A 27,788-nucleotide genomic window follows, 5' to 3' on the forward strand; every position below is an offset into this window, starting at 1 on the left:
TGCTTTTGCTGCGTGGCAATATTGTGCTGGAGCTCTGCAGAACACCCACTGCAGCCCTTGTCTCACTGGGGCACACCGAATTGACAAAAAAAAGGCACAAAGATGAAACTCCTAAAGCAGCAGCAGCCCCAAGTCACTGAGCTGCTGCTTCCCACCACCAACACTCTGTGTCTCAGCAAACACTTCCAACGCACGAGCCAAGGCCACAGGGGAGTGAAAAGCCCAGAGCCTGCGGGCAGGACAAGCACTCCATTGATCAGTAACAAACCAACACAGCTCAGCTGGATGGTGCACTTAAGACTGGACCTGGAAGCATCAGGAAAAGCCATTGGAACACAAGCTCAGCAGCACAGAATCCATTTGGCACCAGCTGATGAGATGGGAGGCTCTGTGTGGGACACGTTGTGCATTCAGCTTCAACAATGCCACAGCTCCACAGCAGCGCTGAAAAACTTCTGCTTTTAACAGCTGGAGAGGATTTTCTCAATGGAAGTGAAGCTGTCATTAACAGAGGAACAGCACACGATGCACAACATAACCTGCAATAAAAAGCTTTTGCTTTCCAGCATGTAAGCATCCAGGTTACTGGACTTCAGCTCATGGAAACGAATCTGATGATAGATTTTTTTTTAATTTTTCTTGGAACTAAAAAAGTAAAATCTTCCATAAAAGGATAAAGCACAAAAATACTCTCTCAGTACGTCTCAGGAAGCCATTTAATACCTTCCATGTCCTAGGAACAACTAGGCAAAACACTTGGAAAGTGTGAGCAGTAGAAATGTTGACCATTGAATGTTTGGCAGCCGTGTGCTCCAGCCCCTGGGAGGGGCTTGTCCCCCACTCCACACCAGTCCTGCAGCTCCCCAGCTATTTCTTCTTCTTCTTCTTTGGGGGCTCATCCTCAGAGCTGCTGCTGCTGCTGCTGCTGCTGCTGCTGCTGCTGCTGCTGCTGCTGGAGGAGCTCGGATCCGAGTCGAAGTCGGAGGAGGAGGAAGAGCTGCTGGAGGAGGAGGAGGAGGGGGAGGAGGAGGAGGAGAAGCTGCCCTCACTGTCACTGTCCTCGGAGGAGGTAGAGGAGTCCTGGCTGTCAGAGGAGTCGCTGGCTGAGCTGTCACTGCTGCTGCTGCTGCTGCTGGAACTGGTCACACTTTTGGACCTGGGAGAGAACAAAGAGCTGAGCACAGCCCTGCCAGAGCCCATGGCACCGTGTTCTCTGCTCTGCTGTAATTATCCAAAGATCAATTTGTTGCCTTGAAAATTTCCAGGCCTCACCACCGAAGATGAATTCCTGTGCCCTCCCTCCCTTTCCCACTCCTGGATGAGTGGATTTTGGCCATTTGAGCAACGGCAGAGTGGCCCCAGGGCATGACATAGGCCAGCAGGACTGCAGAGAGGGGCAGAGAGGGAAAGCTGGCCAGGATCTCGTTCCCAGCCCTGAGCAGGGGCTTTACTGGCCTGACTGTCCTGTACTACCTGAGCTCTGGGGACAGTGAACCAGGCTCAGTCCCTGCCTCACCACTGCAGCAGGAATTCTGTCAGTTGTGACCAAACTTGTCCAGCGAACACATCCTACAAGCTCCTTCCTGGGCAGTTATTAATAAGGAAAACCAAGAGACTGTAAACAACCTTAAAGCAGGATACCAAGCTCCAGCCTTTTCTTTGAGAAGCAAATATGGCTAATTTGTGCCTGCTCAGGATCAGAAGGAGCAGCTGATCTCCTGGCAAGAGCCCAGGGTGGAGCACGCAGCAGAGCTGGGACACTGTGGTGGGGTCCTGCCACGTTCCTCACCATGGGGCTGCCGAGTCCCTGGGAAGTGCCCGTTCATTGGGTCACCCTGCTGCCAGCAGTTGTTTCCCACTCCACATTAATGTTTCATCTCTGGCATTTCAAATGCTTTGCATTTCGGTAGGAGCGGGGAGCCTGTCTCCCATGGCAACAGTGCCAGGAGTCCAGGACAGGAGAAGGAGCTGAATGGGAGCACAAACTGGAGAGGTTTCTCACCACAGCTCAGCTGATTGCTGTTACTGAAACCCAGTTCTTGCAGTAAATCAATCCCAAGTGTTTGCTCCTCCATTCTGCCACAGCTCACCTCAAATACCACTGGATTTGGAGCCTTTCAGTGGCCAGGGCAGCTCCGGGTGCCCCAGGCAAGACCTTGGTGGAGACTTTCCCTTGTCAGCAGTTTGCCAGGGGACCCTCAGAACACCTATCCTGTTGTTTTCATCCATGGAACTAGTGGGATTCTCAACCCTGCAAGAGGCAGAAGCACCAGCAATCCTGGCCCTTCCTCACTAGGACTTTCAAAATAAGCCAAGGTCTTCTGTGTCTGTTCAAATTAGCTTTAAAGGCACTGATTTAACAGAGAGGGTATTCCCCCCCTCCTGAAATTCATTGGGAATTAGAAATGGACACAAAATAAAAATGAATGATTCCTACTCCTCCATCCCTTACTGTTCTCATCAGTCCACAACACTTGCCCCATGTGACAGAAAAGAGAAGGCACACTCAGGTTAGGGTTAAACTGTGTTTACGTTCTCTTTTCAGGCCAAACTAAGGAAGCACATCCAAAACCCCCGTGCTTCAGAGTTGGTGCATTTCCTCTTCGGGCCGCTGGAACTGGTAAATCTTATTCCCAGGTCTCACTGGGAACTCCTTTTATTTCTAGTTCACACTTACAAGTAGATAGATTGTGCAACAGGGTTGGAAAACTGCTCATACCTGGCCACAGCTTTCTCAGGAACTTCCAGAAGCGATGCCGGTTGTTCCTGGCCTCTGATCCGGTTTGAAGCTTGAAGTAAATACAGGAATCCCAGCAAATATGAATCCTTCCACCGGGTCAATAAGGCATTACTGTGAACAAAAGGGGCAGCCAGCTGGAATCCCCACTGGGAATCTGTCTGGTCTCACCTTCAGGCAAATACGGCTCGGTATTTGCACTGAAAATGCTTGGAAGCAGAAATCCCAACTTGGAAAAGGAGCCACAAAGGAATAGCAAGATACTTTCCATTTTTTGAAGTGTCAGCTTCTGACACTTCACTCATCTGTAACAACAGCTCATTTGTAGATCAGCTCTTCCTTTGACTCCAATCCAAAAAAATCTCATGTTCCCTTGAACTGTCCAGTCTCCTTCAAAGACTTAGGTTGATGTTTCTTGCAGTGACTGTGCTGATCCAAGGATCAGCTTTGTCTTCGCTTCCTGCTCATCTGTGTGTCCCTGGTTTGACATTTTGACCGTTTCCTGCAAGTTCTCTCCTCTTTGTGTGGTTTGTGTGTGACTCAGATCATCAACAGCTGCGGTGGCCCCGAGCTGGCCCCGTCTGTCCTCAGCCCACTGCTTTCTAAAGACACCACCGATTTCCTGAGAGGACACCTGACACCCAAAGAGATAAACCTCTGGGATTCCCTGGGGGAGACATGGACCAGATCCAGGTAAGGACAGAGCTGCCATCTCCCCAGGCTCCCCACGCAGACGGGATGCTTGGATTCCCTGATGCTCCTGCTTCTTCTTTCAGGGGATGCCCTGAAAGACACATTCTTCGTGAATGTCACCTCATATTCCCACTTTCTGTCCTAGAGCCGAGTGGCCCCGAGACACGAATGTCCCCACCTACATCCCCAAATTCCGCAACGGCTGGGAACCGCCCACAGAAATCTTCCGTGGAGCTCCCTGGGAAATAGACATTGGACACTTGCAAGAGGAGGTTAGTCCTGTGTCCCTGTCTCTTCACTCTCCCTCCCCCTTTTCTGGAGAAATGGAGCTGCAGGGGTAGTGGTGGCATGCAACAAGTAGTTGGCTCAAAACTCAGTTGGATCTGGTTGCCCCAGTTAAATACAGAAAGCAAATGAGGCTGGAAAAGGGCAGCAATAATGAGCCTCTCCCAATCCAAGGCAACAGCACCCTACAGCGTAACTGAGCTCCAGGGACACAGGCTTCCCTGGAGAACACCTTGACCAAAATCTGCCAGACCATGACTCATCTACCACTATCCCTCTCCTTTTCTCCGATCAGCTTTCCCCTTTCCTGGTAACACTGACTCCATGTCTGCCTTTCCAGCTCTCCTCAGCCAATGGATATCCTTACTGGAACTCCTCACTCAAGCGTGGCCAGACGGCTGAGCAGACACAGGTCGGGGATGCCTTCAAACAGAACATCACTCCACATGGAAATAGGTGATGGATCCGCACGCCCGGAGCTTTGGCTCCCGCCTCGGAACCTCATGAACGCACACGGACACGTACAGTGACACTGGGACGTTTGGGCATCCTGGAGACAACTCCCTGCCACTGTTAATAACCACCAAGGGAAGACAAAGATCAGCTGAGGGGTTATTCCCATAAGCACTGTCTGCTGTTTAACCCCCAGCAGCTCTGCAAGGAAAGGAATCGCAGGTGTTTTCCACCGCAGGAGGCAAAAATATTGACTGACTTCATCAGTCCATCCATAGGTCTTGTTTCCCAACATCAGCCCAGCAAAGTGACCTTAAGGATCAGGTGCCAAAGATGCTGCACTGCGCTTTGGCTCTCCATGTGTGTAGAGATGCTGGAATCATGGAATCACAGAAGGGATTGGGTGGGAAGGGACCTTAAAGATTATCCCATTCCAACCCCCTGCCATGGCCAGAGACACCTTTCACTATCCCAGGTTGCTTCAAGCTCTGTCCAGCCTGGCCTTGGACACTGCCAGGGATCCAGGGGCAGCCACAGCTTCTCTGGGCAACCTGTGCCAGGGCCTCAGCACCTTCACAGGGAAGGATTTCTTCCCAATATCCCATCTAAACCCACCCTCTGGCAGCGGGAAGCCATTCCTCCTTGTCCTTTCACTCCAGGCTCTTCAAGTCCCTCTCCAGCTCTCTTGGGGCACCTTTAGGCACTGGAAAGGGCTCTAAGGGCTCTCCAGAGCCTTCTCTTCTCCAGGCTGAACATTCCCAGCCCTCCCAGCCCGTCTGTGTAATGCTCTAGCTCTTGGAGCACTTCCTGGCCCTTCCTGGCCTCCTCTGGACTCCCTTGAGGATCTCTCCATCCATCCCAAAGTCACCCCAGCTTGCACAGACAGAAGCTGCCTACAGGAGGAATCTGCCTACAGGAGGAATCTGCCCTAAGGGAAGGGCACACACAAACCTCACCCTGTTGGAAACACAGGGCCAGGGAAGAGCAGCCCGACCTCCCAGCACTGCTGGAAAACATTTTAGCTGAGGAAGGAGCTTTGTTTCACTGGAGACAGCAGCTCCCCCTTGGCTTTAGACAAAACCAAAGGCAAACCCACTGTTTAGGGGCTGAATAGAACAGTGTATTTCAGTCCTGCCCACCTCTCCCCCAGGGAACCGACAGGGCGCTGGGTTCAGACAACTCTTCTTAATGAGACAGAATTCTAGAAAATGGGGGAAAACCCGTCCCCTTTCTTCAGAAGTCTTGGGAAGGTCACTTCCAAAGCCAGAACAAACAAGGCCACCCCTTTGCCTTCGGTTTTTCCCCAAGGGAAAGATGGCTCTTCCACCTTCTAACAGCCCTGACACTCATTTCCCATCACCGGTTACTCCGTGGTACAAAACCTTCATCAAAGTACTTTTAGTTCAGAGTTTAGAAGCCCCATCTGCTTCCTTGTTTACATGAGCTCACACCTTGGAAACTGTCACACCTCGGAGCGCAACCAAACTCTTCCCAAACTCCACGCGAATCCTCTGCCGTGATTTGACACATCACTTTACAGGGATTTGACTCAAAGTTTTCAGCTGACCATCCACTTTGCTGATGCCAGTTCGAGTCTGGGAAAAAACCCTCAAGCCAGACTGTTTTTCCATGCTTTTCTGTTCTAATCTAAAGGATTTATAAGCTTTACTACAAGAGTTCAAATCCACAGGCAAGTACCTTAAATCAAATTATATCAGCAAAATAACTCTTCTTCTCATTCACCCCATCACTGATTCTGGTAGGAACATCAGGTGGTAGAGATGCAGTGTGGAGCAGGGAAAGAATTAGGAGCACTTTCAAAGATCTGTCTATTGACTGACAAAAGATCACACATAACCAACTTATGCTTTGCAAAGCAGGATAAAAATACTCAGACCCATCCAAACTACTTCTTACGCTAGATGTGGCTGATCAATAGCCCGGCTGAAAAATGGACAAGCCACTGTAACAAGAAATACAAGTTTGGAAAAGGAAAAAGAAAAGTCCTGAAACCACAGAACTCCTGAAGCTTGGCTCGCTCCACTCTAATGTGCTCCTCCTGACACTTGCAGCAACTGGCTTCTCTCTTGCCGTTCCGAGAGGAACTCTATTTTGTATAGGGATGTAGACGTGTCTGCATTTAGACACCATCCTCAATACAAACCTCCTCCATTGCTTTTTTCTGACTGGAGATCCTTGCTACTGGATACGATGGTGCTGTTTATTGGGAAGGGTTGCTCTGATGCCGATCACAGCACAGCACAGCAGGAGCTCCCTTTTTGCTCCCTTGGGCTACTCCAATTCCTCTTGGGTGATCTCTGAAATACTCTTTATCAGCTGAGGGCTGACAAAACACACAATGTCTGATTAATCACCCTTCTCTTCTCCAGCCATGACACAAGAGCTGGGTGCACTCAGAAAACAGTTTTCTGAACCATCCTATATAATAACAATCAATGCCTTGTAATTTCTGCCATCTAGATGAGGTCGCTATTGAACAGCTCCGTGTCCCAAGTGCTACCCAGCAGGGAGGGAAGAAGAGGAAGACAGGATCACAGCAGCCACTGATCAGTCATTCACAGGCATCATCACAAAGAAAGAGGAGAGAGTCAGGAATTTCACAGGCTACTCTGTTTCAGCAGCGCATCTCATCCTCCTCTTTTTAGATCTCTACTGATCACTACCTTCCAGTCCCTTCACAGTGCTCTCCTAATCCACATGAGTAACTAAGATGCAGAATAAGAGGGAAAATTTCTTCTGACCTCCAGTCACCTGAGAATCAAGCAGATAAGAGAAAACCTCCACCCTACTCTAAGGAAGGTGTTTCATAAACTCACCTGTAGCTAAAGCTATTCAGAAAGCCCACACTACCAGATGCAGAGTAGTAAAGAGCCTCTTAATTTGCTAACCCTGGAGAAAAGGCAGCTTTAAACAAACTCTGCTACTCCCACTCTCTCTCCTTAGAACTTCAGGTTGAGATGCCTAGGACCAACTAAAGAAAAAAGTCATTTCATTCATGCCCTGGTCAAGCATTTCACACCCCCTTGTCCCTCCCAATCTACCAGCCAGTCAAACACAGAAAAAGCAAGAGACCCGTGGTAGGCTTCCAGTGGAAATACTGGCAAAATCTTCTTGGACTGCATTATTTGAAGGACCTGAGGTCAACTCACTGACTGGGAAAGACTTTTACTGCTCCACTTAGCCTACCAGCTCAGCTCAGCTCAGCAGCCTCCCAGCTACCTTTAGCTGCATAAGCACATGACCTGCAACCAGAAAGGCGTGAATCTTCCTTAGGAAGGAAACAGACACGGGGAATGAAGAGTGGAGATTAGTCCGCACTCTTAGGAACAGGCAACACCAACCAAACACTCTGTGGCAATAGCTTGTGTCTAGAAGCTCTCTACCTTCCAGTCCACCTCAAGGCTTTGGGACTTGTGCTGACTTGCACAAAGGAACCCACTCCACCCTGCAGCAGTGGGCTCCTTCTTTCCAGCCTGGATGGAGACATGTCCTGTATTTTGCAAGCATGTCCAGGTGTTCAGAATGGAACATGCTGATCATGATTAGCACCTTAAGGCACACAGCTCTTCCTTTCTCAAAGTATGCTTTGTGAAATTATAGGCAGTGCTATCCCCACCTTTCCAAACAAATTACCCTCCTTCTAATTGCACTTGCCTTCAAAATACTGCCACTTCTTCATTTCAGACTATGCTTCCCTCAGAAGGATGCACAAAAGGTTAGAGTAGCTGCAAGCACCTGCACCTGCAATTTTCAAGTAACTGCATCTTCAGAAAGGCTTCTGACAACAGGCCATTCTCTGGACATGAACATGGCAACGCTGAGGCAAGATAAATGACTTCGCTACATCTTACAGCCCAGATGTTTAAGGCCAGAGAAGACACCACCAGGTTGTCGTGATACTTCTGCTCATCCTCTCTGGTAGGGGCTGTACAGAGAAGAACACAGTTTTAAATTCTAACTCAGTTTGTGCTTCACTGATGAAGGAAGCAGGAAGAAAGGGAAAGGGACTTCGCTTTGGAGCAAATGGGAATTTTCTTGTGGATTTCAGTGTCCAGGATGTAAACCAGTAAGGGATTTTCTTCAGTAAATCCAAAGGACAATTGGCTACAGAAACTCGTATCTTGACACTATTGATAAGCGCTGACAGTTCTCTGGCTGTGACTTATTTTATTCAAACCTGCTTTCTCCGAATGCACATCTGACAGCAGGACTTGCTCCGTTCAGCCTGCAGCAGTTCCACAGGAAAGATGTTGTGAAATTGGCCACACATCTTCGCAACGCTTCCACTTCAACATTTTTCCCACTATGTTCAAATGTATTTGTCAGCTTCCTAAGGAGTGCAGTGTCCATAACATAGGAGACGAGACTTTCATGCAAAAATTGAAAGACCTTGAACTGCAGTGGCAGGAGGAACTCTGGTGTAATACCAGTGCCAGATGGCATGGGTGTGAAAAGCACATTCACATCGATACTGACAGGCTTAGGAGAGACACAGAGCAGGGTGAGCTATTCCCAAAGAAGGTGAATTGACAGTGCAAAGGAGAGTTAATACCAACCAGCTGCTCAGTTACTTTATCAGAGCTGCCCCTGTTTTCAAGGCCTGAAAGAACAGCTCAGTGCCAGAAAGACATCCAGATCATTTGGCTATGCTTGCTCTTATGGAGCACTGTTTTCAATTTCCATCCTAGTGGGGTTGCATACTACTGACCAGTTAAAACCAGCACCTGAGCTGCACAGCAGTATTTCAGTGGCAACACTGGACAGCTGTAGGTTCTGCCCTTCCCCTCTCCCAGCATGCTCCTCAGACACACAGCACACTTGCACCAAAACTCACAGCCACACCCACAGTTTAACCACCTGCAATAGTTTTGGCCCTGGCCAATCTAGCCCTGGGTGCATTGTGCAGCAAGAAGCCATGGGGGCCGTGCTTCTCCCTGACTCCAAGCATCGCTCCAGAGGCCACACAAGCTGTGCGGTCAGGCCGTAAGGCTCAATGGCACACAGAGATCAAGTCCTACCCACTGAGAGCACATGTCCTTGTGGAAGGGGCTGATGAGCGCTGGAGCAAGGGAAAGGGCAGGTCTCTGCAGCTGGGGGCAGAGGAGAGGGGAACAAAGTGGGTGTGTGTGTTTGGGGAGAAGGGAGCAGGGAGGGTGTTCTCCTCCTTCCACAAGCTGGGCCAAAGGGGCTGTGGTGGGAGCAGTGCCTGCCCAGCAGAGGAAGCAAAAGGCAGGGACCCCAGCGAGCACAGTTCCCTCTCAGTGGAACAGCGAGTTCTGCTGTTGGCAGCGATCCTCCTCTGGGAGGTTCCTGCCTGCTCTCCTCACATGGAGCTGCTTGTTCCTGTCCCTTCAGAGGCCTTCCCTCTCTGATGTGGGCCACAGCAGCTTTCTTTCCCATGCTCTGAATGAGGAGGGGCAGGTTTGAAGCAGCACTGGGAGGATTAATTAATATTTTAGCTGTTTCAACCATCATGACTTCTGGTTGCATTCATGAGACAAAATTAATCCCCTGCTCTAGTGAGTTGCAGAAGTGCAATACCGAGATGTGACTGCTGGACACAATCACCGCTTGAGTCACTTTGTCATTTTTTCAGGTAGCTGCAATGGATGGACGTTCTCTAAGAACCATTGGATTAAATATAAAGAAGGACACTTTTCAGGCAATTTGAGAAACTTCTCTCCTTTTATTGTTTTTCCTAACATAAATATCTGGATATTACTGAAAAGCAGCCAAGCAACTACAGCAGTGTAGTTTAATTGCCTAAACTAAGGGTAAGTTTACAAAATAGTTTACCCACTGACAATACTAAAGGGCCTCTTGAAGCATGGATAATATATCCAGTTCCCATTATGAAAACTTGGACTACCTATTCTTCCATGGTAGAGTGAATTAAAACTACCTGTTGTACTTTCATATACTAAGAAAAACTACATCCTTAAAAAACTACAATAAGTACAGCTTACTGAAGAATTACATTAAGTCCCTAACAGGCTCGTTTTTTGGACTTGGAGGTATGCCAAGCAACCTCTGTCAGTTCATAGTCTTCTGTAAGGATGTGCAGGTGGAGCCAGTTTCTGCCTCGTAGACGCAGGAACATTGCAACAGCACCGTGGTAAACAGAAAGGTGAAGGGCAAGGCCACGCAGAGATGTGTGTCTGCACAATGAATTAATGTGCCGCAGCATCTTCCTTCCGCAGGAACAGGAAAGCAGCTTCAGGATTGCCAGTGAAAAAAGCAAGAATTATGCAGTGCTCACGTGGCTGCCATCGGGTGGGAGCCCCCCCAGCACAGCTCTGTGCAGGGAATTCCTCTCAGTGGTTGGAGAGCAGCATCCAGAGGCGGAATCGCAGCTGACCGTAAGCTCGCATCGCCTCTGCGTGGGCGGCCGGATCTCGGGCCAGGTGCTCAAAGAGGTTGAGCGGCTCGACCGTTCGCATTGCCGGCGGCAAGCTGATCTCCTCAGGAAGCCTCTGGTTGCCCAGGACAAAGTGCTCCAGGCGTTTCAACTGCAGGCAGCGGCGCAGGTATGCCATGATGTCCCACAGCCGCCGCGCAAATTCCCTCCTGCGCCACTGGGACAGCGGTACGGTGGTCAGCACGTGCATGACCACAGTCTTCCAGGTCGAGCTGGAAAAACCTGTGCCCCTCAGGATGCAGGTGAAGAGCTGCAGGCATTTCAGGTGCAAGCTCTCACACGGCACCTGCCTGGCGACGTGCTGGAAGAATTTTGCCTCTGCCACAGCGTACGTCTCAGGCCACGCTGTGCTTGCGATGGAGTCGGCCTCGGCGGGCTGGCTGCTCACAAAGATGCTGGAGCCGCCTTTCTGGGCCTCTGTGGGCTGGCTGACCACAAAGATGTCGGAGTCCCCGTGGCGCACCCCAAACAGCATCTCCACCATCAGGCTCTTCTTGCCTTTGCTCAGCCGGAATTGGCAGGACCGGCTGCAGGGCTGAAACACCAAGTGCCATGAGTACGACTGAGGCAAATGCAGCCACGAGCATCTCACCAGCTGGTAGAACCAGTGGGAGGTTTTCTCCACGTCCAGGTAGGAGCCGGTGCAGAGTGTCTCTAGGAGGCTGGGCTTCTGCTTCCGCCGCAGCTCCTCCTGCGAGTGGTGCAGGAAGCACAACAGCTTCTCGCCCAGCTGCTCCCTCTCGCACGTGCACACCAGCTCCACACGGACGCAGAAGGTCCTTGCTGCCATCTGCCCTGCACTGTTCAGCTCCAGGTGGAAGGCGTGTCCCGGTGGGGGATTCAGTGGGACCAGCACGCGGTACACCACATCCTGCTCACGGGGACTCCAACCCTCAAAGGCACTGCCCACCCCGATGGCTTCTTGAGGCACCGGGTAGAAACTATTGCTCACGCTGTCAATAAAGACACGCGTGAAGCTCTCCATCAGCTCAGCTGCCACTGAGCGACCTCTCTCCACGTCCTCGACAGGACACTGTATGCGATCCACTAAAAGGATCCCTCGCTTATTCCCAACGTCACAGGCGTCTTCTTCCTCTTCAATTCCACCACTGCTGCCTTTGTCCTTGCCAGCACCACTGCCTTCTTTTTCACTGGCAGCCACATTTCCACCTTCTTCTTCTTTTCCATCTTCATTCTTCTCGCCTTTCACATTCGCATCCCTGTTTTCCTGATCCTTCCCATTCCAATCAGTGGCTCTGTGTTCACTGGAATGACTGTCTTCCTTCAGCTTCATATTGCTGCTTTCTCCTTCATTTATCTTATCAACACCTTCTTCAGTTGAAGCAACATTGCCATGTTCCTCTCCATTTCCATTTTCATTCTTTTCTCCCTTCCTATCGGCAGCACTGGCTTTCTCATCTTTGTCTCCAAGATTGCTTTCTTCATTTCCAATGTCCTTCTTTTCTTCCTCAGTTGCAGCAAAACCACAATGGTCTACTGCATTCTCACCATCACGGCTGTCTTCTTGTCCTGTCCAATCACTGCTTCTTTGTTCACTGGCATCACTGCTTTCCTGCACTTTCACATCCGCTTTTTCTTCCTTTCCATCTTCACCTTCACGTACGTCATCGTTGCCTGCTTTCATATACGCATCATCGGTTTTTTCTTCATTTCCATCTCCTTCTTCTTCCTTTCCAGCATCCTTGTCTGGCTCCACCTTCACATCCTTGTTTTCTCCTTCATTTGCTTCATCTAGGTCTTCCACACCTCCAGTAACATTGCCAGGTTCTTCTTCATTTCCTTCAGCAGTATTGTCTCCTGGCATATTCCCATCACTCCAGCCTTCATCTTTCCTTGCATCATGGCCATCATCACTTTTAACATCACTGTCTTTCTTCAACTTCACATCTTCATCTCGTTCATTGGCATCATTGTCGTCTCCTTCATTTGCAGCCACAGGACTGCCTTCTCCTTCATTTCCGCTGCCACTGTCATCTGCCTCCACAGTCACATCAATGTTTTCTCCATCTCTCTCGGAATCCAAACTGTCTTCTTCCTTTTCTTTTTCCTTCTCCTCTCCCAAGGTCTTGCAGGAGGTCTGGTCCTTGCCGCTGCTGTTGGTTTTGCTGGCTTCAGGACTCCTCCTGCAGCTAAACCACAGGCCCAAGAGGAGCAGGAGTCCAGCAAGAGCCCAGAATGGCCACTGCTGCAGGGCACCAAAGAGCAGGGCTCCCCAGCCCTCGTCCTGCTGCTCCGGGGGCCCTTGCTCCAGCTCCTGCAGCAGCCGAGCCATCTCGCGGTCGAGCAGCTCCTCACGCTCCTGCATTCGCCGGTGCGTGGCCTCATCCAGCCCATCCCCAGCTGGCTGGGGGTACTGGATCAGGCTTTGCACGAGCACGAAGAGCAATGACAAGAAAGCCATGGTCTGCAAGAGGACACACAGAAGGGGTTCAGTAGGGCCGGAATGGAGGCAGCCAGTGCAGGGCAGGAGCCACGGGGATGTGGCAGCAGGAAGGAGAGGCCCCGGCAGCTGGCAGGAGGCAAGGCCTGCACCGCTGCCCCAGCAAGCACCGAGCCTGAGCAAGGCGCTCCCGCCAGGGGCTGGGCCCTGGACGCAGGGACAGAACACACGCCCCGGCTGCCAGCGCTTCTGCCCCAGCCCTCCCCCAGCCCTGCCTCCCCACCGCCTGTGGGCACTCACCGCTTGCCCAGGCTCTACTGGGGGCAGCGTCAACCAATGGGGCCTTTTATAGCTGCCCCCATTGTGACACGGCCCCTGTGCTGTCACAGGCCCCAGAGCACATCACAGGCCAGCCCCACCCGCCATCCCCAGCCCGGGAACTGCTCATGGCCCTGGGCACCCAGAGCCTCAACAGACACAAAGTGCAGACCCATCAGTCGTGAACCTGGGAACCCCAGAGCTTCCCTGTACAAAGCAGGCACAAGCGCCCTCCCACACAAACCCTTGTCAAATATAAATTTGTGTGACATGATCCGTGGATGCTCTTGGTATATAGGTGTAAGCTTTTATTTAATCTTGGAGGGGGACATTTTTTATTAATAATATTTATATTTATTACTTTTGGGGCAGGATGTCATATAGGCTAATGTTTTGTTACAGATTTAGTGAGAAATCTTTCTGAAAGAAATCCAGGCTGCTTGAATGATGCACAGGAAGACGTAACACCCTCCTTAAAGAGGCCCAGTAAGTTAATTACAAAATTTTGGTGTCTTCAACAACCTCTCAGCTCTTAAAACTCTATGGTTCAACACAGTGCAAAATTCTGGGATAGCCAGGATTTTGTTCAGAAAGTAGAATGTCTCATTTTTCAAATTTGTAGCAAAGATGTACATCTGTCACTCCCACCATCTTCAAAATTGTCTGCCTTAAACAGAGTTAACCAATCTCTCTGACTTGTCTGATATTGCACTGGTTTATTAAAGGAAATTCTGACTCTTTCTGCTATCTCTGTGTATTTATCTCCAAAGGACTGTGAGTACGGAAGAGTCATCCCCTATGTTCCTCAGCTCTTCTTTGGGGAACTCACCTACAAATGGAACTGCAGAAATGGGGAGGGAGGAAAAGGAAACAGGATGTGAATCGAGCACCTGCATAGTGACCACAGATGTCCACTGCTAGACAGACACTGATGTCAGGCAGATCATGCCCTCCAAATAGTGCTCAGAAAGAGAACAAGTCTGGGATTCCTGAAACTGCTCTGAATTGGATTTGCTTAAACAGATGTCATTAGTAAAAGCAATCAAAGAAAGAGTTTTGATCCCTCTTCCAAGCTGATGCCACTTATCATGTATCTTCCCTGCATTCTTCTAGGGAAGCTGTTTTTGATGTTGTCCTGTCCTTCTTTTTATAAGGGAGCAAAAATACTTTATTAAGTATTACTCTTTCAGTTTTGTTTCCTCTCCTCTTCTGAGATACAGTAAAGTGAACAGTCAGCAGAATAGTTTTGTATTTTTTGAACACAATTCTTCTTTTATCCAACTGAGGCCCTTCTGTGATCATGAAAAAACAGAAACTGTTGTGAACTACAGTTTACACTCATAAGAGGTTGACATGGGTCAGTTCTCCAAGGTTATTCTTAGTTCAACTGCTGTGTAAACTGTTGATGTCACTGACTGGAGGCTGCTCTTCAGGACATTATAGATATGATAATTATATGACAGAAAATGCAACATATAGTTGAATCTGACCTTCAAGTTCACTAGCTTAAAAAAGGAAAAAAATGTCTGTAAGAAATTTGCTGCTTTTCCCATTACTAAGATGTAATAAATGCCTTCAGGTTTATACTCAGTCGACAGCATATACACATGGACAGCAGTGCCCATCCATCTTCAAGCTAGGGTACATTTTAAGTGTCAATGATCACTGCCTCCAGAAAGCATTTTTGAGACCAAACAGGCAAAGTCTTTTGCATATCTAGACAATCATCCAATACTAGGATCTTCACTCTCACATAAACACTTCATGTTTTTCCACAGAGGAATCTGAGATAGATTTTTCTGAGAAATAACAAACCACCAAAAATTAATTAAATGACAAACAAGGGAAAAGCACCACTTCCTCACTCAGCACATTTTCCTTGATTTTCATTAAGCATTCAGATTTACAGATGCTGATATTGCCACAAGAGCAGTTTTTTTCTGGTTTAACTTCCTCTTCCAGTAGAGCAAGCACAGCTGCAAAATGCAAGCTCACTTCTAGGCTCTCTTACACATCACCAGTTTACCACATTCCAACCAGTCACAGCTGTGCAACACCCCGTCAGGGTACTGGGATTACTGCAGTGCCACAGACAGTTTAAGTGAGGCTCATGGAGCTGTACAATTTTAACTATGTTTTATATGTATAATTAAATGATGCATGACATGGAAATAAGCCAGCTGTACTGAAACTGAACAAACTAACTGCTCTGATGCAACAGTTAAGCATCTCATCAGTTCTAAAATGAAACAGGTTTAAAGCAAAAACAATATAGAGAACAGAATGCTTGACACTGTTAAATAGCATGGTCAAAGGATAATTTTTGAACATTAAGGAAATGCACTCACCCAGTCAAATTTTCAAAAGAATTCCTGGCACCAAAATGTTCTCTGTTTGCTTTTTCACCATGTTTTAAGAATGGATCACTCTGGGGGAAGAAAATCCTGTGCGCAAAACACTGCGTGAAACTAAACAATCCTTAAACATGGCTAATTTCCATGTGGAGCTGATGATTTAGCACTGTCATCCTTCAGCAGAGGAGAAAGAACTACCTGTCTTTAGTTTATTTAGGTAAGATGAAAAAAGTGAGGAGCGTGAATTTGATCTTGCTTCAATTTACTTCAGTGGAAAAACTCTTGCCATGACTTCAGTGAGAATGAGACTGCATCTTAATTCATTCTATATGGAGAAAAACAAATCAGCTGAGAATAATGCTTTTGTTTATTAGATGTAAATTACTACCATAGTCGTTTTTAACAGTGCTAAGTAAATCCTGCTTTAAAAGCCAAACGTTGCCTTCAGTCCTGCTTATTCCTCTGTACTGTGTCACAATGCAGGATTCCTGGTCCTCTGACCAAGTCACCGCTGTCACAGTAAGCATGGCTTGCTCTGGGGAATGGCCACATTCCCACACGGGAATGATAGATGTTTGTGGATGTCACTGGTGACAATGTCCAAATCTGGGCTAGGGCATGCCCCCCAGCCAAGAAACTAGGGTGCACACTTTTGTAATATAAATGCATTCACTGAGAACACAGACTGCACTTACTAAAATGTCCATGAAAAGCAGCCAAGTAAATCAAATCAATAGGGTTAAATTTGCAATTAGGATTCTCTCTTTCGGCAGGAAAATTTTAGGATAGCCACAAATTGAGAAAAATTTGCTTTTTTTTCTTCTTTTTCTCAGAAGGCAATCAACCTTCTGGTCTGGCTATTCTTTACTTCTCCCTATGAAGTAAAATCTAAAAAGACACACACACGATATTTATGGAAGGACCTCCCAATGAATTAGGAAAAATTATTACTCAGAAGATCAAACAGAAACAAGACTGTCTACACTGTATGAATTAAACATACATGAATTAGGACACTGAGCCTTCCATTCTTTAGTAACAGAACTGATGCTGTCCTGAAAATGACATTAATGAATTACACTGGTATATGAAAACCTTCTGCATCTGCTCCAGAGGTTGGAATGAGGATGTTAAATGAGGCAGCAGACAACAAGGACGTGCTGCTTAGGGAAGCTGAATATCACTTCTGTGCTTGTGGAGTTCTGCAGTTTGGATGAAGGTCACAGGTTATCTCCAGCTACATGAAAATGAGTGATAAATACACACTGTTGGTCTTAGACTGAAAGCAGTACTAGGCAAAGAGAGTCAAAATATGGAATATTACTCAAAATCATCCCCTGGTTTTCTAAAGATCATAATCTTCTATTAGAAGACAGTTTGTTACCTTCTCCTAATAGTAAAGCTGTAATAGTAAAAGCACCTCAATCTTGTAGAAGTATCTAAGATACACAGAATAAGTAAGGTATATGCAGTGAGAGCACCCTAAAAACATCACAAGAGGAGTGACAATTTCTGGGATAGTAATGACATGAACGAGTATCTAAACGTTAAGTCTGAGTGAATAAGAGAATTTTTCAACTAATGGATCAGGGAAAATGTGAAAGGATGAGATATGTGATTAAAGATCATAGTGTATTCGGTTAACACAGGTGGAAAATATATGACTTTGATTCTGTACTACAACATATTTTAATTGATTTGTGTGTAGTTTTAGTTTTATACATGCACAATTTTTTAGAACACATCTTTAGACTGGGACAAACAATAAAGGAAATCCATTGTATGACTTTACATTGATCCCAACATCACTCACTGGAATATCTTAACATTTCCTGCACAGATTCCCATTCGTTAAGATGACAACCTTGAGAAGAAGGAAACCTATAACTGCCATTCAGAGAAGGTCTAAAATTTCAATTGCTGTTTGAACACAAAGGAGCTTTGACATGCTGTGGTTTATTGAAGCACTCCTGCAGTTATAGACACATCTTTAACCACCCTACCCTCTCCCTCTTCCTCCATCCACCACTGATTGATGCAACTGGAAGCTTCAGTAACTGCAGAGCAAAGTCCCGCTTACTTCCAGCTCTCCTGCCCCAGCAAATGCTCAGCTCTTCTGGGAAGATGGAGCTATGCCATAAGCACATTGCACCTGAAAGGAGATGAAACCTTCCCTTCAAAGACACATGTGACCAGGTTTTTGGAACTGCCTGATGTGGCCAGTTCTCATCTGTTTTCCATAAAGAAGGAAAAGAGCCCTGTATTCTCCTCTTCATGAGAGTTCAAGTATGAATTCCAAAGAACAGAGATGCCAGGACTTGTCAGTGACATGACTAACAATTTTATGAGAACTGGCAAAAAACCAGTTCATTTCTCCTACATCTTATTCTCAGAAACCTTGGAATTGTTTTGTCTGAAAGATTTGGGGGGAGGAAGGTGGACTTAATTCTCACAACTATATTAAATATTCAGTACATCTGATATTCTGTTGTCAACACGCAAAATATAGTTTAATTATGATACGCCATACTGGAATCATTTACAATACATAAATGTGAAAAAACAGCATTAAATTATTTCTTGTTCCATGTGGAAAAATATACACCTTCCAACCCCCCAAGAAAGTAAGACAAGGCACAATAAATTCTGGTAATTCTCTTTCTTCTGACTTTTCAGTTCCATCACAGCTCTCAAAACTAAGATTTATGTGCTGTTTTGCATCTGTATCTGTTGTTGATTTTCCCCCCCTACAGGGATATAGGTGAATAAGTTTGGACAGGAAACGGTATCCCTCAAGCCAAACTGAAAGGTTTATAAAGTTGCTAAGAAAAGTTTGGGTCAGGGCCTAAATATCAATCATCTGCTCACTGTCTTTTTAAACGAGCTCAGGCATTTTCCCAACTGTTCCCAGCAGGTCTCTGCCACTATTTTAAACTAAGATTTCAGCCATTTTTTTTCCCCTGTGTTGACCTCACTAATTTTTCTTTCTCCCCCTCTTTACCTGCCAAAGGCATCCATCAGGATTTTGCCAAAGGCTATCTGCTTTTGAAGTTGAGAGGAATTCACTAATCGTGAGCGTCAAATCCACAGTAAATGCCATGGCCATATGGTATATGCTGCTTTTGGGAATTAGCTCAAAAGGCCTAGCTGTGAGAAGGCCGGCTGTATGTCAGGAGGGTTTTACTGCTAACTTTCATAACTCATGTCAGCTCTTTCAGTTTCTGTATGCATTGGCTTCAGGGAGTGCAACTGTTCCCTGAATTTATAAAAATGTTGTCAAGATCCCTTGATCTTGCTTCCTCTGTCTCTCTCGCACAAACACATCCAAACACATTTATATACACAGTGGAATAGCATGCACAGTGGCATGCAAAGCTAGCAAAAGAGAAGCTTGTAAATAAATAGCATGTCATTCTGCTTACTCAATACATTTCTCTGGGTGTTAAACTCATGATAAACATATCATAAGCCCCGATGAAGGCTCTACAGCCTGTCCCATCACACCATCCTGAGTGTAACTCTGCAATGCATAGGAAGACATAAGTTTGAAAAACAGAGCAGAAATAGCTCCCCTAAGGGCAAGGTGCTGACATAGCTGAAACATAACTAACTGGAGAGCATTTGTTTTCACTAAAGAAGGAAGTGTCAGTGACACATCTCTGTGCCTGTGGAGGTGTACTGTACATGCAAAGCAAAAAGAAATCCACCTTCTTTAAAAAATTGGCCATTAATACATAAATATGTCTGTGTTGAAATCCCTCAGACGGTACCATTCTTAACAAGAACTACACACAAGACTAAGAAATTCTGCAGAGAATCACGCTTTTGTGATCCAAAGAGGCAAGGAGAAAGAAAACCACATATGAAGAGTTTAACATATCCACTTAGTGATAGAAAAAGAATTATTACAAAAATAAATGTCAGTCCCCTTGAAACACTTGAGTCAGCGCTCTCAACTTTCTCTGATGCTGTAGGAAGGTGTGAATGTCCTCCATGTGTCACATCATCCGCACCAGCCACACAGGAATGTCTCCAATGCACCTCAGAGCCTTTCAAGGACCACTCCCCTCTAATTTATGTATAGTCTGTTAACATCCTCTTGGAGCAAACAGAAATAATACTTTTAAAAGACATTTATACTTCAGAAACATGTGCCCCGACACAACAAAAAACCCAGATTTTAATACTGCCCCGAGGCAGAATTCATCCATCTTTAAGGCTTCTATTATGTATTTCCTGGTTAGTAATACAAAAAGAACTGCTGGCAGTATCACATCGAAACCAAAGTGCCAGAATCAGAAAAACTACTGAAAAGTTTACCTTTATAGGAAAGCTTCAGTCTTGGGATATTTTGTTTTGACGTTCCAGTGACTGGAAGGAACAGCATCGCTAAAGACAGCAGGCTGCAGGCATGTGGCACTTGCAAAGCTCTCATTCTGCTCTCCTCTTCTGTATCTTCTTTTGTACTATGGTGAAATATCTCCCCACTTTTCAAACAATCCAAGTTTGATCTGGAAGAAAAAAAGAAAACATCTGTAGATCTGCTTTACTGCATAAGCAACAATTCTGTAAGCAAGCCAGACCTATTTTTAAAGAGCACCTCAGTTAATTTCTTTGCTACGAAAGTATTTTTCCTCTAGTACAAGTAAATAGTTTTGTTTCTTTAATACTAAATTTACACATTTTGACATTGGAAAAATATGTACTTTTCAGACACCAATGTCTAGCCTAGCTAACGTTTAAGCACAAATTAAATTAATGCAGTATCCATAAAAAGAACATTTGACATTCAAAAGTGACCATGCAACTTGATAGTTAATACCAGTCCATTGGATATCTTACATGTTTTATAACTCTTTTTGTCTCAGTACAACAGCTATTGTGTGTTTATGCTATGACTAGAATGAACTGTAATGTCTCAGATGCCATGGGGGTACAAGCTGAGTTAACAGTGAGTACTTACCCATCAAAAACTAAACTAAGAAAACTGGAAAGAGCAAGCAGTTGTGTTTAGTTTTAATAGAGAAAAAAGTCAAAGCGGATGATGGATTTAAAAGTGCTTTCAGTATGATATTTCCAGCAGAACAACTGCCTCAACTCATCCACCAAAATGTCCTATAAACTTTAATGAGTGTTTCAGGCTGGGGTCAATAGGCTGATACGGAATTTTGTTAGCACAGTGTGCAACTAAGCCAGCTTTGCAACACTTTTCACTTAGTAAGAATCATTCATATTCCATAAATCTTAAAAGTGTTTTACAACTGAAAGCAATTATCACTGCCCTTATTTTCCCTATGCAAAAACGGAACCATAAAGCTGCAGTGAACCTATTTCCTCAAGGTCACACAGCAAGCACAGTAGTTGAAAAGAAAACAGCAACAGCAGTCCTGCTGTCCTTTGTACCCAGCTATCAAGGATCCCTTTTGCCCAATAACTCGACTTTTGCACATGAAATTATTTGAAATGGCATCTTGAGTTCTGAAGGCAAAACTTCATGGTTAATAAATCACAGAGATCAGAGTATGAAAATATTTGTGAGACCAGATCCTTCCCCCTGCAAGTGCCTGATGCTAGAGGTCAAGGGAGATGGCTGGTGAAATGACAAATGTCAGTGTTTGAGTAATGCTGTAAAACCAAGGAGTAAGGAAATGTTATGGTTAGTCAAGAGATTAATGGCTCATGATGTGCCATGAAAATTCTTTTCTGAAAGGTACTGGAGCTGCCTGATTAAAAGAGCAATCCTAGTGCCCACATCAGCCAGCACTTGCACAGACACCAAAGGAGAGGTTCCTTGCAAGTCCATGAGAGATGCAGCACAGCTTGTGGCCCCTGAGCCTTTCCACCGGTCTGTTATTTGAACTCCTGCAGCACTGGGTCTTGCAATTCTGTGAGCTACAGCAGCACCCAGAACCAATTCGGCACCTCCTGATACAGGCAGTTCATCCTTCCTGGCATGAAAGGATGGAAACAGAATCCCTTCCGTTCTCTCTGACACAGGAAATCTTTCTCAGATGAAACTTGGGCTTTCTGAGCCTCCAGACTTTCGCTCAATAGCAAAAGACAAGGAAGTGTGCAAGAAGAGCATGATGGTGAAAAAGAGGGAAACAATTCGTAAAATCCCCAAAGCATAATTCCTATTGCAGAACACTAAGCTTCTTCCTTCTCAGTCCCCTCTTCAACACTCATATTCAGTGTCTGAATGCACTACTCTTGGCCAAGTGTGAGTACATGTTCACGAAACGACATGGAGAGAAAACAGACAAACATGAAATGCCTGTTTCATTTTTCTCTTCCCTTTATTACAGTATCAGATCCTAAAGGAACACCCTTACTTCTTCTGTGCCAACACATCTATCTGAGGGTGGACCACGAAGGACTAAAGTGGATTAGACTATCCCAGGGTTAAATCGCCTTGAAGAAATTTATTTAGAGGTGAAAAAGGGGAAAAGAAGGACAGGGGACGAGGGGGAAGAATATATGAAGATGAGACACCAGCCCTGTTCATCTTCAGCAGGATGATAGTGACAAACCATACTTCAAAAAGAAGCAATTAAGAGGGAGCCAGTCTCACTGCAAGTATGTTGAGAAGTCACGGCCTGAAGGTCTGGGCCTCAGCCAACAGGGAACTCACCAAAGGATATGGGGCTCATTTTCTTGAGGCAAATTACTGTGAAGAATCAGGACTAAATTTGACTAAAAAAACAGTTGCATCAATGCACTGTCATTTGCTGAATTGATTGAGAATCAGCACCAAACTCGGCCCTTCGGCCATAGCTCACAACCTCACTTTTTCATGTAGGCTTTTTTTGCTAATGGGAACCTTCCTTTTTTCTTGGTTGGGTTTTTTTTTCCCCTTTCCCCTTTTATTTGAATAATGTCTGTGAAAAACCATTTGCTTTCACGAGGCGGTTAGTTTACACTGGAGGCAGCAGCTCTGTGAGCTCGAGCCAACCCTGTCCTGTCTTTAGATTCATTGCAATCTGGCCACATTGTCACATATATTTTTAGTTTATGATGATCCTCTAATACAATTCCAGCTTCCACACAGAGTCCTTCCAACAGTCTAGCTCAGGTTAATGAACTTCAGGCCACTTCTCTTCTGCAGGAATTTCGAGGCCCAGGGGGTGGCTGTGCCCAAGAGATTTGCCAAAATCCGCTACGATTTCACCGCGCGAAACGCCAGTGAGCTCTCGGTGCTGAAGGATGAAATCCTGGAGGTACGTGACCGTTCCTGGAAAAGGTGTGTCCCCCAGGGGCAGGAGAGAGCTCGGGATAGCAACAAGCACCAACTCCATTTTCCCTGGTGGTATCTCAGCAGTGACACAAAGCTTTGCTCAAACCCAAAGCTGGAGCAGGCTGCCTGTGCTGTGTTGTGTCATTTCCTCAGCTCAAAGACATCGGTCCCATTTTAACCACAGTGAGGAGGGAGGACAACAACTCGCTCTAGAGCCCTGCTCATCCCCCGCTGGGTCGGTTCCTTATCACCACTTCCTCCTCCACGAGGATTTGTTTTCTCTGAAAAGCACCTTTCTCATAACCTTTCTCTTACTGCAGCACTGTTGGCAGCTGGACAAGGTGGGACGTGACTTGGGCTGACACTGATCTGTGACCTGAGGAAAAGGTTTCTCTGCAAAATGTGGCTTTTTATTTATTTAATTATTTATTTTAATGCAAAAAGACATCAGAAACTCAGTCATTAGGAAAAAAAGGTCTGGAGAAACAGGGACATTATGTAGGAACTATGAGTTCTTCAGCACGCAGAGGTGCTCTCCTGTTCATCCTTACGATACATTCTGATGCTTTCCAGGAAAAGTTTCAGTCCTGGATTGCATCTGAGAGCAACAGATCCGATTAGAGCTCCTGGCCTCAGTGATGTCCTTCTGGCAACTTCACCTTTTGGATGGTTCGGCCCCGCTATATCCTGGTTGTTTATGCCTGAAATCCCATTTTCCCACAGCAGATTTATTTTTGTCCCTCTCTCAGGTGTTGGAAGATAATAAGCAGTGGTGGAAGTTGCTCAACCGGAGTGGGCAGGCCGGTTATGTTCCGTACAATATCCTGGATGTGGTGAAACTGGAAGAGCTCAAACAGGTCTGTAGTCAGGTAATACCTGACTGGTATCAGCTGCAGGGCACAATCTGCCTCTGGGAATAATGTTGGCATTAGACCTCCCTGATTTCTTAGGATACTATGCACCAATCAGGACAGACCTTCAGAAGTAGACAAAGCCAGGAGATTCCTGAGTCTCCTATGATAAAATTCACATTTTGCTACGATCGTCTTCCCAAATAAGGCCTATCCTTCCTATTTGTGCACCAGCCTCCTGCTTTCCATATTTTTCCACATCAAGATTTTTCTTGGGGGTTAAATTAAAGATGGACACTTCCCTCAGCCAGTTCAGTTCAGCACCAGGAACACGTTACTGGAGTGGAGGCAGATGGAAACACCATCTAAGTGAGAATTAACTGAATACTGCAACTTGCACTGCAGAAATGTGGAGCTGGAGTGTTCTAAACACCCTAGGGAAGCATGGAATTGCTTCCCCATTTTGGTATTGCAGCGTTTGGGCAAAGCCTAAGGCGGCCCAGCAGGCTTCTGGATAAATCCCTGCTAGTTTAATCAAAACGTCAAAAAACTTTCCAGTCCGCTCCAGGCCCTTGGCAGTGGTCCCGCTTCACATCCCAGCTACGGAGCAGTGAGGCTCTGCCTTCCAATGAGATCGAACACGTTTGGCACAACTAGGAATTCCCTTGCGCAAACTTCAGACTTTGCTTTGGGTTCTTCATTCCCAGAAATTAACTTCTTCCATGCAGCTCCACCTGAGGTCTCCCCAGCCCCACATCAGCACAAGGAGAACACGGCAGTTTGTCCCTCCGTGGGTGTGAGGCAGAAAGCTTAAGAAAATTAAAAACGACCAAAAAAAATTCTTACTTTTCTTTCCCTTTCTAACCAGTCTAACCAGAGCTACAAAGGAGACCTGAGCCCCAGGGGCTATGGCCCATCCAGCCCAACCCACAAGCTGCCTGCCAGCTACGCCGGGGATAAGTGGGGCACTGAGATGTTGTCGCGCCACTCTGCACAGGACGCCAAAGAACGCACGTGTGTGTCCCACTCTGGGCTCCCCTGGGTTTGGGCGCTCGGGGGACCAGACCTGCCCAAGGGGCTCCCCTGCACCTTTTACTGATCACAGCAATGGAGCAGCACTGTGTCTGGAGGCCATTCCAGGCAGGACAAGAGCCAAGAGAGCAGCCCTGGGGCTTGTGACACCTCCGGGGCTCTCGGGCGGCCCGGGCCGAGCAGGGCAATAAGTGATCACCCCATGCCTCCTTCCTCCAGTTCTAACTTCCTCCTCCTCCTCCCAAGGAGAGAGTTTCCTTTCTCTTCCAAAATGTTTAAGTGTGTCTAAGGAACAGCTCAGGCCAATCCCTTTCTCTCACTTCCTTTTGCTCATCTCCCGGCACACACACAGTGCCCGCCTGGCCGCTTCCTTCATGTGGTTCCACAGAATTCCCGGCCAAACAGGAGATCCGCATCACTCCCTCACCCTGCACGTGCTGTGGGGCTCACAGAGCAGGAGAGAGATCAGGGGCCCTGCTCACCTCACCCCTTATCCCACCCTGTCCACTCCTGGAAGCAGGAGCCCTTCTGGGACGACAGGAAGCCCCACAATACAAGGACACAAATCTGTTCGTATCACTGAGTTATTCTCCACAGTCTTCAGGAGTTTCATGGGGAAAGCGATACTGGATGAAGAGTCACTGGAGTTTTCACAGAAGCACAGGATGCCCTGGGCTGGAAGGGACCTTCAAGCTCATCCCATCATGAGTGTGTTGCTCATTCCCAGTTTGTGCTTCCTGCCGCTTCTGTTCTGTTGCGGAGCAAAACCTGGAGCTCTGCGATCAGCAAATTAGTGACTAGAAGCAGCAGAGAGGACTGAAAAGGTCTCAATTCCAAACCTCCAATTGTAGATTCTCACAGAACTGTGCTTCCACATCAGGCAACAGCCAAGGGGTGATGGGAGCAAAATAAATGGCAACACAGGGGCACAGGAAAATGGGAATCACTTTTCTGGGCTGAATTTAAATAAGAATGTTGAGCCACATCCCCATCTGCCTTACAGTTTCCCCACAAACATTTAATGGCATTTTTGACTGAAGACTTGCTTTCATTCCCTACTTGTTTCTACAGAACTTATTCACCAAACGGATGAGCTGAACGACGAGCTGCTAAAGAAGATCACAAACAATAAAATTCAGCCTCCCCACAGGAATTTCAAAGTGGAAAAGCCTCAGCAAGTTTTCGTGCCCCTCACCTTTGAATCCAGCACTGAAGAAGTCAAAGCCTGGCTGGAGGCCAAGTCATTCAGCAAAGAGTAAGATTTGCCCTATTGCCACGTGCAATGCTCGTCCTTCCCTGGAGAAGGAGCGGGGGAGGCCACCGGCACCATCTCACCTGGGACAAGCCACTTGGATTTACTTACAGAGCCTGTGTTGCAAATTAGATTTCAACCCTGTTCAATCCAGGCTCTATAACCAGAATGTTCAGAGCCCAAAGTCACTCCCTTTCTCTGGTATAAATATTTTCTTGGAGATAAACAGTTAACTAACTAAATCCAAGGCCTGAAATGCTACTGGAATTGCAGCTGCCACCTTGGAACAGCCCCAGGGCCCCGTGATATGGTCCCACTGCAGCTCCTGGCCTCCCATCTCCAACTCCTCACCTCTGGCACGAGGCCACGTGCAGCACAATCGTCACCTCCCTACTTTGTGTCTCCCCAGGACCGTGGAACACCTGGGCATCCTCACCGGAGCTCAGCTCTTCTCCCTCAACAGAGAGGAGCTGAAGAAGGTGTGCGGTGATGAGGGAAACAGAGTCTACAGCAAGATCACAGTGGAGAAAAACCAGCTGGAGGTAAGCATTTTTCTGGATAATTCCTGCTGGAATGGGGGCTGTACCAGCAGCGTCAGATAGCTCATTAAACAGGCATTTTAAAAAATACAATTGTGGGGAAAAAAAATGCAACCAAACCTACACCAGCAATAAAACACACGTAAAAATTCCGAAGTGTCTTTTGAGCAAATCTGTAAGATCCCCCTGTTTCCACTAATTAATCTGCTTTTTACTGATATCACTTATCTCTTTGAAACTAGCTCTACTTTTACAGCATTAATTAAATACTGTCACTTAACTGCAGCTTGAAGTTCAAATCCAAACTGCCTGTTTTGTTTCCATTCCAGAAAAGCAGAGGGGAGTCGGAGCTCCAAGAAATCACGAAGCGCCGCCAGGAAAGGATTGATTCTGCAAATTAAAGTCTCTCTGCTTTATTTCAGCTCTTAGCCCTAAGTAGTGCAGAAAAAAAGGGAATGAAAGCAATGATTCCTGGCCCAGGCCAGATGCAGCAGAGCTCCCCTTGGGGTCCAGCTGCCATCAGAGTGACAATTCCTTGAACACTGTTGGGAAGGGTTGACAATAAGACCATGTCCCACTGGGAAAGGTGTTTTAATTTTGCATGAAGTATTTTTTTTATAACTATATATTTTATACTGAAATTTTCCGTGCATGCGATCAGAGCAGGATTCACACGGGGCTGGATGTACAAGGGCTGGCTTCAAGCAAAAAAAGACCCCCAAAGCTTTTCTCCGAGGGCTGTCCCCTGCTCCCCACTCTCCCCTGGCAGAGCAGGCGTGGCACACAGCACAAGAGAGGCCAGCCTCAAGGCTTGGAGCCTGGACCAGAGGAATAAGGCTTTAGAACCCTGCAATGGTTTGGGTTTAAGGAAAGGACATTAAAGCTCATCCCATTCCACCCCCCTGCCATGGGCAGGAATGCCTGTCACAAGCCCAAGTTGTTCCAAATCTTGTCCAACCTGGCCTCGGACACTTCCAGGAATGGTGAGTCATGACCTCTCTGGGCAACCTAACCCTTTCTATTTCCATTTCCATTTCCTCCTCAGTGCAGGTGTCCCCTGCAGCCCACGAGCACAGGGCCGGTGACAACTGCCTGTCCTTGTCCTGTCCCCCTGTGCCCCCTCGTTGGACAAGGCTAGAATGGCAACACACATTCCCGAAGTCTGGCTGCTTCCTTAAATCCATGGACCAGCTAGTGCTA

At 46.8% G+C, this 27,788-nt stretch overlaps 1 protein-coding gene and 1 pseudogene across 2 annotated transcripts in view; one reads left to right on the forward strand and one right to left on the reverse strand.

The window, feature by feature from the left end:
- The window catches only part of LOC309585555 (epidermal growth factor receptor kinase substrate 8-like protein 2), a 101,098-nt pseudogene extending 74,109 nt beyond the window's left edge, over window positions 1-26,989 (forward strand). The window contains exons 2-11 of the transcript in view: window positions 2,546-2,620; window positions 3,282-3,430; window positions 3,576-3,702; window positions 4,056-4,171; window positions 22,786-22,897; window positions 23,664-23,783; window positions 24,634-24,781; window positions 25,869-26,052; window positions 26,459-26,591; window positions 26,918-26,989. The product of the transcript in view is annotated as an epidermal growth factor receptor kinase substrate 8-like protein 2 (transcript). The remainder of the gene's footprint in view (window positions 1-2,545; window positions 2,621-3,281; window positions 3,431-3,575; window positions 3,703-4,055; window positions 4,172-22,785; window positions 22,898-23,663; window positions 23,784-24,633; window positions 24,782-25,868; window positions 26,053-26,458; window positions 26,592-26,917) is intronic.
- On the reverse strand, window positions 10,504-13,029 carry LOC309585553 (inositol 1,4,5-trisphosphate receptor-interacting protein-like 1; the record flags this gene model as incomplete). The annotated part of the gene is made up of 3 exons (XM_082303519.1): window positions 10,504-11,777; window positions 12,150-12,242; window positions 12,747-13,029. 3 exons carry the CDS (start codon window positions 13,027-13,029, stop codon window positions 10,504-10,506), a joined length of 1,650 nt encoding a protein of 549 aa, XP_082159645.1.
- Window positions 26,990-27,788: the final 799 nt, after the last annotated feature.

This window comes from Coloeus monedula, assembly GCF_965178545.1.
Source record: "Coloeus monedula genome assembly, contig: HAP1_SCAFFOLD_68, whole genome shotgun sequence".
Lineage (NCBI taxonomy): Eukaryota > Metazoa > Chordata > Aves > Passeriformes > Corvidae > Coloeus > Coloeus monedula.